The sequence below is a fragment of the Bos grunniens genome, chromosome 7 (genome assembly GCF_055505025.1).
Source record: "Bos grunniens cultivar Pamir isolate PY7600 chromosome 7, Bosgru_T2T1.0, whole genome shotgun sequence".
Lineage (NCBI taxonomy): Eukaryota > Metazoa > Chordata > Mammalia > Artiodactyla > Bovidae > Bos > Bos grunniens.
In genome coordinates this window covers 87,056,577-87,071,775 of record NC_141171.1, presented here as the reverse complement: position 1 = coordinate 87,071,775, position 15,199 = coordinate 87,056,577, and the positions used below count along the sequence as shown (strand labels likewise).

Below are 15,199 nucleotides of genomic sequence, written 5' to 3'. Positions count from 1 at the left end.
GTCAGTCTGGTTTTGGCATCTGGGTGATGGTGGCTTCATAGAATGAGTTTGGGAGTGTTTCTCCCTCTGCAGTTTTTGGAAGGGTTTCAGAAGGATGGGTGTTAACTAGTCTCTAAACTATTCTCTTTATCAGTAGTCTCCAACCTTTTTGGCACCAGGGACTGTTTTTGTGGAAGACGGTTTTTCAGTGGACCTGGAGGGCTGGGGTGGGGACGGTTTAGGGGTGATTTCAAGCACATTGCATTTAGTGTGTGCTTCATTTCTATTATTACTACAACAGCTCCACCTCAGACCATCAGGCATTGGCTCCCAGAGGTTGGGGACCCCTGCTCTAAAGGTTTCATTGCATTTACCCATGAAGCCATCTAGTCCTGGACTTTTGTTTGGGAGATTCTTAATCATAGTTTCTATTTCAGTGCTTACAGTTGGTCTGTCCATATTTTCCATTTCTTCCTAGTTCAGTTTTGGGAGATTTGCATTTCAAAGAATTTGTCCTTTTCTTCTAGGTTGTTCGTTTTATTGGCACATAGTTGCTTGTACAAGTCTCTTGTGATCCTTGGTATTTCCGTGGTATCCATTGTAACTTCTCCTTTTTCATTATTGATTTGAGCCCTCCCCTGTTTTTCTTGACGGGTTTGGCTAAAGGTTTGTCAATTTTGCTTATCTTTTCCAAGAACTAGCTTGTTTTTTTTATTATTTTCTTCGTGTCTAATTTCATTTATTTCTGCCCTGATCTTTGTGATTTCTTTCTTTTTGCTAACTTTGGGTTTTATTTGCTCTTCTTTCTCTAGTTGCTTTAAGAGTAAGGTTAGGTTGTTTGAGATTTTTCTTATTTCCTGAGGTAAGACTGTATTTCTATAAACTCCCCTTGTATAACTGCTTTTACTGCATCCTAAAGATTTGGATTGTCCTGCTTTGGTTTTCATTTGTTCCTAGGAATTTGATTTCCTCTTTGATTTCTTCAGCGATGCATTGGTTGTTTAGTAGCATATTATTTAGCCTCCAAGTGTTTGTGTTTTTCACAATTTTTTTCTTGTGGTTGATTTCTAATGTCATAGTATTGTGGTTGGAAAAGATGCTTGATGTGATTACAGTTTTTTTTAATTTATCAAGGCTTGCTTTATGGGTTACATGTGATCTGTCTGAGTGTACCCTGTACACTTGAATGTTTATTCTGCTGCTTTCAGATGAAATATTCAATAAATTTAAGTTAAACCCATCTGGTTTAATGTGTCATTTAAAGCCTGAGTTTCCTTATTGATTTTCTGTCTGGATGATCTGTCTCTTGATGTAAGTAGGGTGTTTAGTTCAGTTCAGTTACTCAGTCATGTCCAACTCTTTGCGACCTCATGAACCGCAGCACGCCAGGCCTCCCTGTCCGTTACCAATTCCCAGAGTTCACCCAAACTCATGTCCATTGCGTCGGTGATGTCATACAACCATCTCATCCTCTGTCATCCCCTTCTCCTCCTGCCTTCAATCTTTCCCAGCATCAGGGTCTTTTCATATGAGTCAGCTCTTCACACCAGGTGGCCAAAGTATTGGGAGTTTCAGCTTCAGCATCAGTCCTTCTAGTGAACACCCAGGACTGATCTCCTTTAGAATGGACTGGTTGGATCTCCTTGCACAGTCCAAGGGACTCTCAAGAGTCTTCTCCAGCACTTAAGTTCAAAAGCATCAATTCTTTGGCACTCAGCTTTCTTTATAGTCCACCTCTCACATCCATACACGACCATTGGAAAAAACATAGCCTTGACTAGACGGACCTTTGTTGACAAAGTAATGTCTCTGCTTTTGAATATGCTGTCTAGGTTGTCTAAGTCCCCCACTATTATTGTGTTACCGCCCTTTTCTCCTTTTTTCGCTGTTAGCATTTGCCTTATATATTGAGGAGCTCCTATGCAGATATCAGATTGATTATATTCTTTGCAGCCAAAGATGGAGAAGCTCTATACAGTCAGCAAAAACAAGACCAGGAGCTGACTGTGGCTCAGACCATGAACTCCTTATTGCCAAATTCAGACTTAAATGGAAGAAAGTAGGGAAAACCACTAGACCATTCAGGTATGACCCAAATCAAATCCCTTATGATTATACAGTGGAAGTGAGAAATAGATTTAAGGGCCTAGATCTGATAGACAGAGTGCCTGATGAACTATGGAATGAGGTTCGTGACATTGTACAGGAGACAGGGATCAAGACCATTCCCATAGAAAAGAAATGCAAAAAAGCAAAATGGCTATCTGGGGAGGCCTTACAAATAGCTGTGAAAAGAAGAGAAGCGAAAAGCAAAGGAGAAAAGGAAAGATATAAACATCTGAATGCAGAGTTCCAAAGAATAGCAAGAAGAGATAAGAAAGCCTTCTTCAGTGATCAGTGCAAAGAAATAGAGGAAAACAACAGAATGGGAAAGACTAGGGATCTCTTCAAGAAAATCAGAGATACCAAAGGAACATTTCATGCAAAGATGAGCTCGGTAAAGGACAGAAATGGTATGGACCTAACAGAAGCAGAACATATTAAGAAGAGATAGCAAGAATACACAGAAGAACTGTACAAAAAAGATCTTCACGACCCAGATAATCACGAGGGTGTGATCACTGACCTAGAGCCAGACATCCTGGAATGTGAAGTCAAGTGGGCCTTAGAAAGCATCACTACGAACAAAGCTAGCGGAGGTGATGGAATTCCAGTTGAACGATTCCAAATCCTGGAAGATGATGCTGTGAAAGTGCTGCAGTCAATATGCCAGCAAATTTGGAAAACTCAGCAGTGGCCACAGGACTGGAAAAGGTCAGTTTTCATTCCAATCCCAAAGAAAGGCAATGCCGAAGAATGCTCAAACTACCGCACAATTGCACTCATCTCACATGCTAGTAAAGTAATGCTCAAAATGCTCCAAGCCAGGCTTTAGCAATATGTGAACCGTGAACTTCCTGATGTTCAAGCTGGTTTTAGAAAAGGCAGAGGAACCAGAGGTCAAATTGCCAACATCTGCTGGATCATAGAAAAAACAAGAGAGTTCCAGAAAGACATCTATTTCTGCTTTATTGACTATGCCAAAGCCTTTGACTGTGTGCATCACAATAAACTGTGGAAAATTCTGAAAGAGATGGGAATACCAGACCACCTGATCTGCCTCTTGAGAAATTTGTATGCAGGTCAGGAAGCAACAGTTAGAACTAGACATGGAACAACAGACTGGTTCCAAATAGGAAAAGGAGTCCGTCAAGGCTGTATATTGTCACCGTGTTTATTTAACTTATATGCAGAGTACATCATGAGAAACGCTGGACTGGAAGAAACACAAACTGGAATCAAGATTGCTGGGAGAAATATCAATAACCTCAGATATGCAGATGACACCACCCTTATGGCAGAAAGTAAAGAGGAACTCAAAAGCCTCTTGATGAAAGTGAAAAGTGGAGAGTGAAAAAGTTGGCTTAAAGCTCAACATTCAGAAAACGAAGATCATGGCATCCGGTCCCACCACTTCATGGGAAATAGATGGGGAAACAGTGAAAACAGTGTCAGGCTTTATTTTTCTGGGCTCCAAAATCACTACAGATGGTGACTGCAGCCATGAAATTAAAAGATGCTTACTCCTTGGAAGGAAAGTTATGACCAACCTAGATAGCATATTGAAAAGCAGAGACATTACTTTGCCAACAAAGGTTTGCCTAGTCAAGGCTATGGTTTTTCCTGTGGTCATGTATGGATGTGAGAGTTGGACTGTGAAGCAGGCTGAGCGCCGAGGAATTGATGCTTTTGAACTGTGGTGTTGGAGAAGACTCTTGAGCGTCCCTTGGACTGTAAGGAGATCCAACCAGTCCATTCTGAAGGAGATCAGCCCTGGGATTTCTTTGGAAGAATGATGCTAAAGCTGAAACTCCAGTATTTTGGCCACCTCATGCGAAGAGTTGACTCATTGGAAAAGACTCTGATGCTGGGAGGGATTGGGGGCAAGAGGAGAAGGAGACGACAGAGGATGAGATGGCTGGATGGCATCACTGACTTGATGGACGTGGGTCTGGGTGAACTCCGGGAGTTGGTGATGGACAGGGAGGCCTGGCATGCTGCGATTCATGGGGTCACAAAGAGTCGGACATGACTGTGCGACTGATCTGATCTGATGCAGGATGCAGATGTATTTACAGTTGTTGTATCTCTGTGCATTGATCCCTTGATCATCATGTAGTGTCCTTTTTAATCTATTGCAACAGTCTTTAGTCTGTTTTGTCTGATATGAATGAGCCCCAATAGTCTAGCTTTCTTTTGATTGCCATTTTCACGGAATGTTTTTTCATTCCATCAGTTTCAGTTTGTTTGTGTCCCTAGATCTGAAGTGGGGTCTCTTGTAGACAGTACATATATGGGTCTTGTTTCAGTCAGTCTATGTCTTTTGGCTGGGGCATGTAATCCATTTGCGTTTAAGGTAATTATCAATGTGCATGTTCTTATTGCCATTTTGTTCATTGTTATTTGTTTGGATTCCTTTGTGTGTGTGTATGTCATAGATTTTTGGTTCGCAGTTAGCATGAGGATTTTACATATATATATAGTTGCTTTTGTCTCTAAGTCATGGCCTACTCTTGTGACCCCATGGACTATAGCCTGCCAGGCTCTTTTGCCCAAGAGATTTCCCCTGGCAAGAATACTGGAATGAGTTTCCATTTCCTTCCCTAAGGAATCTTCCCAACCCAGAGATTGAACCTGCGTCTCCTGCATTGGCAGATGGAGTCTTCACCACTGAGCCACCATGGAAGTCTGTGTGTGTGTGAGTGTGTGTGTGTGTGTAAATGTACACTAGATTGTTTTAAGTTTCAGGTCTCTTAGTTTCGAATGCATTTTCAATATCCTGCATTTGTACTCTCCTCACAGTTGCTACTGTGTGTGTGGATGATTTCCTACCTTTACTGTATATATGCCTTTGCTGGTATATAAAAGCTTTCCCGTTTGTAGTTTTCTTGTTTCCAGTTGTGGCCGTTTCTTTTCCACCTTAAGAAGTTCCTTTGGCATTTGTTGTAAAACTGGTTTGGTGGTGCTAAATTCTCTTAGCTTTTGATTATCTATAAAGCTTTTGATTTCTCTGTTGAATTTGAATGAGAGCCTTGCTGGGTAGAATTCGAATGTATTTTTTATTTGAGTTAAGGTATTGGTCATCTCTGTTGGTCCTTTATATTTCCTCATTCTTTGTTAAACATTTCTTTTGTCTTAATCTATGCCTCTTCTTTTTCTGAGTTCTTGGATCATCTATCTCTACCATCCTTAATCTGAATTCTTACAGGTAGATTGTGTGTCTCCACTTCATTTATTCTACTGGGGTACTATTTTGTTTTCCCATCTGGATATGTGTATTCTTGTTGATAGAAAATAAATTTAAAAGCTGCAAGATTTAAAAAAGGATGCATATAAATTATTTTTTCCATATTATCTCACAGATTTGTTGTGAATATCAATATGAAAGCCTTAAGTGAAAGTAGATCATACATTTTAAAGTTAAACTGAGTGAATAATCTATGACTCACAAAAGAATAAGCTCCTAGTAAATAATCTCCATTTTTAAAATTGATAAATGAAGTATATTGAAAATATAGTCCAAAAGTATTCATAGTATTTTCTTTTTTTAATCAGACTTTTATCTGAGATCAGATTTATGTAAAATTTTACACGTGCTTCCTTTCCATCTCCAGATTCGGTCCTAGCCTTTTCTGATAAGGAAGCTATAACATGAGGCAGTAGGTTTAAGTGATCTTTTCAGGTGAAGAAACTGAATCCTTGAATAAACTTCTTTGTGGAATTTGCCTTTATATAACTTATTTTTATAACTGATAGTTTTGATGTTTGTTTCATGTAAAGTGACCAAACTAAACTTCAGAAGTACTTAAAAAGAAATATATTTTTTCCATCCTAAAATAGATATTTATTTCATTGGTTCTAGCCAAATGAAATAGGGGTTAAAAGTACAGGCAGACCTTGGTTGAAAACATCCCTGTTCCTGTTAGATGTGTGACCTTGAGCAAGTCAGTTAACCTCATTGATATTCAGTTTCTTTCTCTGTAGGGATAGCAACCCTTCACCAAATTGTTATAAGAATTAAAATAAGGTGATAGTTTTGTACTTCGCACAAAATGTGGCACATGGGATGCAGTCAGTAAATGGTAGCTGCTGCTTCTGATGTTTGGTTTGGCAGCAGTGATCATGGTTAGATCACAGATCTAGAGTGGATTTAAAGAGAAGACTCATTGCTCTAACAGTGTTATTCTATCAATATTTTATAAGATTGACTGGTTAAGCTTTGATCATTTGTATAAATTATACAAGTATATGTGTATACTTAGTCACTCAGTCGTGTCCAACTCTGTGACTCTGTGGACTGTAGCCCGCCATGCCCTCCTCCAGGGGATCTTCCCAACCCAGGGATCAAACCCGGGTTTCCTGCATTGCAGGCGGATTCTTCACCATCTGAGCCTCCAGGGAAGCCCATGAATACTGGAATGGGGAGCCTGTTGTATAAAACCACCATACGGTTTTTAATTGAAGTCAGTGACCACAGGAAGGCTAACCCAAAGTAGGTGTGGAAGGACAACAGAAGGTCTTTTGGCTGTGGTTCTTCTGTAGTAATTTATCGCAATTTATTTAGAGTTAAGAAAAAATAAGTTTTGGTATTTTTTACCAGTGACTTTTTTAAGGAATGTTGCATAAATAAGCTTTTTTTTTTTTTTTTTAATACAGAACAACTTGTATGTAGGTTCTGATAATATGTGTATTTTTAATCTTAGGGTACAGCTTGTATGTATTTCAAGCGCTTTTACCTTAATAATTCAGTAATGGAATACCACCCCCGGATAATAATGTAAGTATAATTTATTGATTTTCACTTAATACTTTTTTACTATGTGACCATGTATGTGTGTGAAAATGACTTCCTAATAAAGGGTAATTTATACTTGTATTCTGTTCTGAACTTAGGATCACTCCCACTAATTCTGATGACATCTGTACTGGCACTTGTCCAAATTCACATTCTATTTCTCTCAAATTAGCTACCCTAATATCTTTCTGTTAGTGGAACTTTTCTTCACTCAGTTTCTCTGAGAATCATTTACGGTAACTCCTCTTTCTCTACAAATTTACAAGTCCTATAGTTCTATATTCATTTCACTTGAACAAAGATCTGTTGTTTCTGGTCTCTGCTAAGCGCTGTGCTTATCATTAAAAATAAAGATGAAGTTAGTATGAGACGTCGCAAAGAACTTGCTGTCAGTCATACTGTTCCTGTATACTTTTTGTTTTTTATTCCCGTTTCTACCAGTCTTGGTCAGGCCCCTGGTACGTCCCATATTGGTTTTTTGTGGTAATCTTTCTCAGTCTAAAATTTATGTAGCAGCCATGAGAGTTTAATAGGTTTGTTCTTGAGGTAATAACCCTCTGTTTAAATGCCCTTAGAGACTTCCACTGATGGCTTGTCATAATGTTTCTCTGATATAACTTTCTTCCCAGGCCCATATGTACTTATGTGTGTGCTTTTCCCCCCTCTTCCATTTGATTTTCATGATGCTGAGTTCTCTTACTCCTATTATTTTGTTTTCCCAGATATTTAGGCTGAACTGCCATTAAGTTAATAATTGAATGCTATGACACTATTACACAGTTCAACCTAAAACTTTAGTCACCTTATGAATAAAAAGATTAAACAGGAAACTTTTTTTTAACCAATTTCCAAAGATGTCTAGTATAGTCACTTGTGACTATTAGGCAGTTTTAGAACATACGTTTAGAAATATTTCATTATTTTATACATATTCCTCCCTTATTTTTTCCTCTAGGCTCACTTGTGCATTTTTGGCTTGCAAAGTAGATGAATTCAATGTATCTAGTCCACAGTTTGTTGGAAATCTGCGGGAGAGCCCTCTTGGACAAGAGAAAGCACTCGAACAGATTCTGGAATATGAACTGCTTCTTATACAGCAACTTAATTTCCACCTTATTGTCCACAATCCTTATAGACCCTTTGAGGGCTTTCTCATTGATTTAAAGGTAATCTTGCTGATATAAAGTAAATTGGTAGAGTGAACTCCTTTGCTATTGTTAAAAGAATCAAAATTTTGCTATAATTTATAATGATCCTAATGGGCTTAACTAAAATATGAGTTTGGCCTGGACTCCTAGGGCAATAGTTCTCAAACTTCAGTGTGCTTTAGTGCTTCAGAATCACCTGGAGGGCTTATTAACTGAAATTGTCAGACTAGTCCCAGAGATTCTGATTTAGTAGATTTGCAAATACCAGCCCAGGGACCCTAATGAAGACCATTGTGTCTTTATAGTAACACTTTTAAAGACTTAACTCTTCTAACTCAAGTATACTGTCTTGGATACAGAAGGCTTAATTTTAAACTAGAAGATTGCTAAGTGACTTCTATTTTTAGGACCTTGTGAACTAAAATCAATACATAAGCATCAAAAGTAACAGTAAATAAAATGTTTTGTCAGAACACTAACAAAAACAACTAAAGTTGTTTCCGTCCTGAAGAAGGGCTTGAATAGTGTGAGTTGAGTAAACAGAAGTCAGAAATTGGTTCATTCATCTTGAGTGGCAAAATCTGGGTACTTTCTGTATGCCAAACACTGTGCTTAAGGATTAATCAAGAACTAGACAGGAACAGCCTCAACTTTATAGGCCTTATAGTCTCACGAGAAAGACAGTATCACATATTCAATGTGCTAAGTGTTAACAGAAGGGGAAATTCAGGGTGCTTTAGAAGCAGATGGCAGATTGAGAGGAAGAGGAGACAGTTCTGAGAAAGTGTAACAAGGTGAAATTCAAAGCAAGAGTAGGGACTGGGGGGTAGAAGAGCATCCTGCTCAGAGACCTCTTTGGCAAAGGCCCAGATTTTAAAAACCATGGTACACTAAAGAACCTAAACAGAACTGAGAGAGAGATGGGGATGTCTGCCTGAGTGGAAGGCAGTCTAGACTGCGGAAGTAACGTTACAGATTTTGAACAGAGTGACAAGAAGCCAGTGAAGGGTTCAAGTCTGAAGAGTGGCATGATTAGGTTTGCAGCTTTAAACAACATGTTGCAAGCTCATGTATCAGTCTGCACCGGGTGTTGACTGCACATCTGTGCTATGTGTCAGGCATAATGAGGAGAGTGGATTCGAATGGATGAAGGGATCCCAGTAACAGTAGTTCAGGCAGAAGATGGTTGGTTTGACTCACGTGGTGGCACTGGCTACAGAGAGAGCTTCTTGGGCTTGGGATAGGCAGAGTTGGTAGAGCTTGAAGAATGATTGCATATAGAGTGAAGACAGTGGGAGAATCCCCAGTTTTCTGGCCTGATCATATAGGTAGATGGTGGTACATTTATGATACAGGTAGATTGTGTCTGATACAGGTAGATTGTTGGTATATGTTTATGTCTGGAGGTCAGAGAAGATGGGTAGGCAGGAGGTATAGATTTGGGCACGATTGCCCCAGGAAGATTTCAAGTGGATTGGTCATAAGGACTATTTAAAGGGTAGCTAGAGAAAAATAAGAAGACTGAAGAATATCCAGAGAGGTAGGACTTTTGGAGATGTAGAATGCTTTTATAATATGATCATGGACAGCTCTCCAAACCTGCTGAGAATTCAGGCAAAGTAAAAGTTGACATTTGCTGGAGTTAGTGCCAAAGGTGATTTGTGATCTTGGTAAAATTAGTCTTTGTGGAGTGTGGAAGAAGAAAGCAGATTGGAGCTGGTTGGGGGATAAATCGAAGGTGAGAAAATGCATCCATATCTTGGATTAAATTGCTTGTCTTTGAAGTGGAAAAAGAAGGTGGGATGATTGAAAAGATGGGGTGCAGGGGGACTGCTAGAAGAAAGGAACAGTTTTTTGTTGTGTTTAGTGTAAGAAACTGATGCAGAGAGCTAGTAAAATGTAACCGAATATATGTAGCTTGAGTTTTCCTTTGGAGTGGGTGAAAGGGCCTGACACGGGATTTCGAAGCAAGGTAGAAGAATTGGCTGTTTCTCTTAATGGAGGAAAAGAGGAAAACATAGGGAAGGATAACGTTATGCCTGGGGATCTGACTGTAGCAGGAAATAGTGTCTTTGTTATCAGCAAAATTCATTTTCTGAGAGCAGTGAAGTTTCTGAGAATTATCAAAGACTTTGAGTCAGGTGGAAAGTGTTTAATCACCAAAAAAGGGGGAGAACACATTTTCAACGGAATATTATCATCATATCTAGGCAGTGTTGAGAGCCGTTTTGAGGTCAGTGAACTTGAATTTATATGAATATTTCCGGACCTCTTGGTTGTATTGTTTTCTTTAGCAGGACCCAGAAATCTGGGTACAGTTGTAAAGAAGGTTGGTTGAGTTTGACTGCTATTGACGTTTTGCTGGAAATACATTTGCAGCGTACTGGGGCAGGGAATTAAAGAGGAAAATCGGAACCAGTGGACACTGGTGAGTAGGAGCAAGTATAGGGATAAGGAACCAGAGGTTCTGAGGAGGAAGTCAGAGAACAGCTGTGAAGTATTGGGTCCTGGGAAAGGGAGCGCTGTGGTCAGAGCAGAATGTTGGGGTTGTAATATCAGGGCAGGCATTTGGGGATAATGACAAGACCTGGGTCTGACTGCACAACTGACTCTGGCTGTTTTGTTTCAGAGTATAAGATTTCTAACTGCTTTGGGACTTGAATGTGGATATCCGAAATATATCTGAGGGCTTAAGATTAGGGTTCATTAGGTAGAAATTGTTAGAAAATAGGGGAACATCAGGTGGCTCAGTGGTAAAGAATCTGCCTGCCAGTGCAGGAGAGGCAGGAGACGCAGGTTCGATCCCTGGGTTGGGGAGATCCCCTCGAGGAAGAAATGGCAACCCACTCCAGTGTTCTTGCCTGGGAAATTCCACGGACAGAGTAGCCTAGCAGGCTGCAGTTCATTGAGTGGCAAGAGAGTTGGACATGACTGAGCATTTACAAGGGATGGTTCATATATCTTAGGCATATACTAAAAATCATTCTATAATCAAACCAAGATTCATTTCCATTTACTTCCAAAAAGTAAATTTTTGGTAGAAAGAATTTCAAATCAAAATGAAGTGGTGCTTTGGTTTCTAAATGTGGCTTACACATATAAAAGTGGCTATACTTACAAAAGTGTTCTGTGTTAAGCACTTTCTGGTTTATATAAATATTTTTGTCTTGTTATTACTCCATTAAACTTTCAGAAGTGATAACATTTGCAAACTCTCTTTCTAGACTCGCTATCCTCTGTTGGAGAATCCAGAGATTTTGAGGAAAACAGCTGATGACTTTCTTAATAGAGTTGCATTGACGGATGCTCACCTTTTATACACACCTTCCCAGATTGCTCTGACTGCCATTTTATCTAGTGCATCCAGAGCAGGAATTACTATGGAAAGGTATTGTTTTGTGTTTTAACTTCGATCAGACTCAGTCCCTCAGTTTATTCCTTCCTGGAGTCCCAGGTTTTTAAGTAAGGTTCACTTTGTGACTGCAGTCTTTCATGTTCTTATGCTTGAGCATCGGTGAGGACAACTGAGGGAAGACTTGGAAGCACCTTTTAAGGAAATATTTAAAAATTGAGTAAGATATTTTTGAGCTAAAATGATCCATTTATGATCAAAGTAGAATTAAATCTACTGTTAACAAAAGATTGATAACAGCTATCAATATATGGAAAATTTAGAAGTTTTGTGAACTGGTAAGCAGTGTGAGTACAATGAATACATCTGCCTTGTTTTATCATTAATCTTCATGGATGGCACATGGAATCCAGTAAAGACTTGTTGAGTGAGGGATGCTTTAGAGAATGTCCAAATGAGTTTCAGTGAGCTGTAGACGATAATAGCTGATACACAAGTGCACACTGAGAACTGAGTTCTGTGATAAGCACATGAATTAAATTCACGTGATTCTTACAGTAATGTCTTGTACAGAGGTTAACTAGATACTTATTGTATTCATTTATAATTAACTTAAGCCCAGGCAAGTAGTAAGTTAGACTTTTTAAACTTTCACATTTAATTTCTTTATACCTTTGAACTTCTGCTTGATTCATTCCTAAAATAGCTGAGGAAGAAAGATGATAAAACTTTCTAAATTTAAATTTTTCTATGTTTGTAATCCCTTGTCTGTAATTTCAAAATCCATTGATATGGTGGCAGGAAACATGAACAGATGTGATTTAGTCTTTATTCAACTGAATGGGAATATTTGTAAGATTCCTTGCATAGCTATTAATATAACTGATTACAGGATACAGCCCCAGAGACATTGGGGCAGTGTATATATACTCTGAAATATTTCACATTTCATGGTATATACACATGTTAGCTTTCTAAAACATGAATAATTCTGAATTTCAAAACAAATCCAAGATAAGGGATTGTGGGTTTATATTTTGTTTAATTTATGGTATGCCTCTTCTCTATAAACAGAAGTCATCAGTTGTATATTAATATATAAATTTAATCCCAAAGTGATCTATACCTTCATTTATTTACTAAGCAAACCTTTGTGGAAGTTTTTCCTCCCCCCAGATTGCCTTCTATATATCATGCACTCTACTGTAGAAATTTAAGACTGAAAAGCTATCCTTGCTCTAGTTAGGAAGGACGGCCATACAAATTGATACTATGGATTTTGCAAATGTGGAGCTTCCATAGTGTAAGGGAAGAAAGTCATTTCCACAATTCAGATAACCAGTTGTTTGCTTAATCTGTTTAAGCATTGTATCTTATGCAGTTTATATGCTAATTTTTCAATGGTAAGATTGTTCTTATATCAGTAGAGAAGGATGAAGGATCCTAAGGTCTAAAGTAGAGTTTATTTCATCTTAGAAAAGTTTGGTTATAATTTCAGGCAAGTGAGGTTGAAATTATAGTACCTTGCAAGTTGATAGTGTTAGTTGCTCAGTCTTGTCCAACTCTTTGGAACCCCTTGGACTGTAGCCCACCAGGCTCCTCTGTCCATGGAATTTTCCAGGCAAGAATACTAGAGTGGGTAGCCATTCCCTTCTCCAGGAGATCTTCCCAATCCAGGGATTGAACCCCATCTCCTGCATTGCAGGCAGATTCTTTACCATCTGAGCCACCAGGGAAGCCCCATAGTACCTTGGGCTCACTACAAATTAAACACACTTTTGTTGCATTCCCAGAGCCTAGACATTTGGGCATTTTTACCTTTGAGAAAATGTTTTCAAATAATTTTTAACTTCTGACTTCCTTTCCAACTTTTGGGATACATGGAAATTTCTTTTATGTTGATTACTGATTTCAAAAGGGGGAAGCCTTTGTGCTGTTGTTATATTCTGAATGATGTTTGAAGATAATTACTTACGGAATATTCTGTTGTTGGTTTGGGGTTTCTTCTTTTTCATTGGATTTAGAGCTTTACTTCACATCTCCTAGTTTGACTTTTTAGGTAATGAAAAGAAAAAAAGACGGCAGAAGCGTGAAAGGAAAAGGGAAAAAACTAATTGCTACTTTGAATTACTGAAAACTAGAAATGTATTTGCTGTTAAGGGAGTTACTGATTTCCGTATTTAAAATGAATTCTCACACTGGATGAAGACAATATAATAGCAAAAGTAGTTATCAAAATGTTGTAATAGAATTTAAATAATTTTGATAGTTTAAAAGACATATAGCAACAAAATTTCTTTAAAAATTGTCCTAAATTTTGTAACTATTTCACCTAAGAGAAAAATTAACAGTTTTTATTACATTTATGTTTGAAAGATTATTCTCAAAGGTTACTTTGGGAATCTGTTCACTTGGGCTGTTATTAATTATAGATCAAGTTCAAGTATATAAAACCTCAGAATGGCTAAAAATATAAATATAGAAATACTATCATTGGTTCCAGGAAAACAGTTAACTGAGCTTTATGTCCAATTAAGGAATACTACTGGGTTGGCCAAAAGGTTCTTTCAAGTTTTTCCTAAGATGTCCCAAATGAACCTTTTGGCCAACCCAGTATTAACACTTTTGATTTGGACTTGATGCAGAAAAGATGTAATAGATTTGTAAAACATGGGGTGATGCTCTTACTGGTTATCAGGAATACCTGTTTGTCTCAAGAAGAGCAATTATAGTTAACATGGACTTGATAATAAGAGGCGAGAGAATCCTTACTAGAGCCACGTTCCAGTTCTGCTACTCCCTGACTTTATTCATGACTTGTCTGTCCCTGTGACTCAGATTCCTCACCTATAAAGTGAAGTTAGGGTTTAAATATTAAACACTTAACATCAAAGGCTTCCCTTGTGGCTCAGACAGTAAAGTATCTGCCTACAATGCGGGAGACCCCTGGGTGGGGAAGTTCCCCTGGAGAAGGAAATGGCAACCCACTCCAGTATTCTTGCCTGGGAAATCCCATGGACAGAGGAGTCCGGTAGGCTACAGTCCATGAAGTCGCAGAGTCGGACACGACTGAGCAACTTCACTTCACTTAACATCAAAAGTATTATTGAGTATTGTTACTAATATTTTCATATCATTTTCCCTCAACATATTATGGAAGTTAAACAAATTAACTTGAACATTAAGCATTTTTAACCTAGTACAAGTTGTAGTAGATTCTTAAGACTGTAAGAGAGAGAGATTATAGTTTTAGTAAAGTTCAAAGTATTGTTATTTAACAGTTTTCAAGTAAATTTATTTAAAAATTCACCTTGATGAAGAACATGAAGAAAAATAATTTATGATGTCATATTTTCTCGATGTGTGCAATAGATTAAAACATTTTTTCCCTGTCTTTTCCAGTTATTTATCAGAAAGTCTGATGCTCAAGGAGAACAGAACTTCCTTGTCCCAATTACTAGATATAATGAAAAGTAAGTAAAACAGAACACTTTATAAAATGTTCTTCTATTACAGAGCTACTTTGTAAATAAATAACTTGCTGGTATTTTAACTTGAAATTACAAGTTATTGTTTAGATTTACTTATTATTGTATCATGAAGGTGAAGAACAAATAGAAGGCACACGAAGTAGTTTTTACACATAACTTTTTAGGAAAGTGAAAAATATTGAGATTCACAAAGGGTTGAGATTCAAAACAAGGCCCTTTTAAAGTGTATGCAAATATGATGAGCACTAAAAAAGGTCTTAGGGAACTAAAGGCTAAGTAAATTTGAAACTTCTATTTTGTAGATAAATTAGCTTTAATTAGTTCATGTGTGCCA

The 15,199-nt window shown here is 38.0% G+C and overlaps 1 protein-coding gene across 42 annotated transcripts in view; it reads left to right on the top strand.

The window, feature by feature from the left end:
- The window catches only part of CCNH (cyclin H), a 420,860-nt gene that overhangs the window by 365,938 nt on the left and 39,723 nt on the right, over positions 1 to 15,199 (top strand). For all 42 annotated transcript variants that reach the window (XM_086412928.1, XM_086412929.1, XM_086412927.1 and 39 more), the window contains 4 exons: positions 6,783 to 6,856; positions 7,830 to 8,040; positions 11,247 to 11,410; positions 14,777 to 14,847. In XM_086412928.1, coding sequence (XP_086269054.1) covers positions 6,783 to 6,856; positions 7,830 to 8,040; positions 11,247 to 11,410; positions 14,777 to 14,847 — 520 coding nt within the window. The remainder of the gene's footprint in view (positions 1 to 6,782; positions 6,857 to 7,829; positions 8,041 to 11,246; positions 11,411 to 14,776; positions 14,848 to 15,199) is intronic.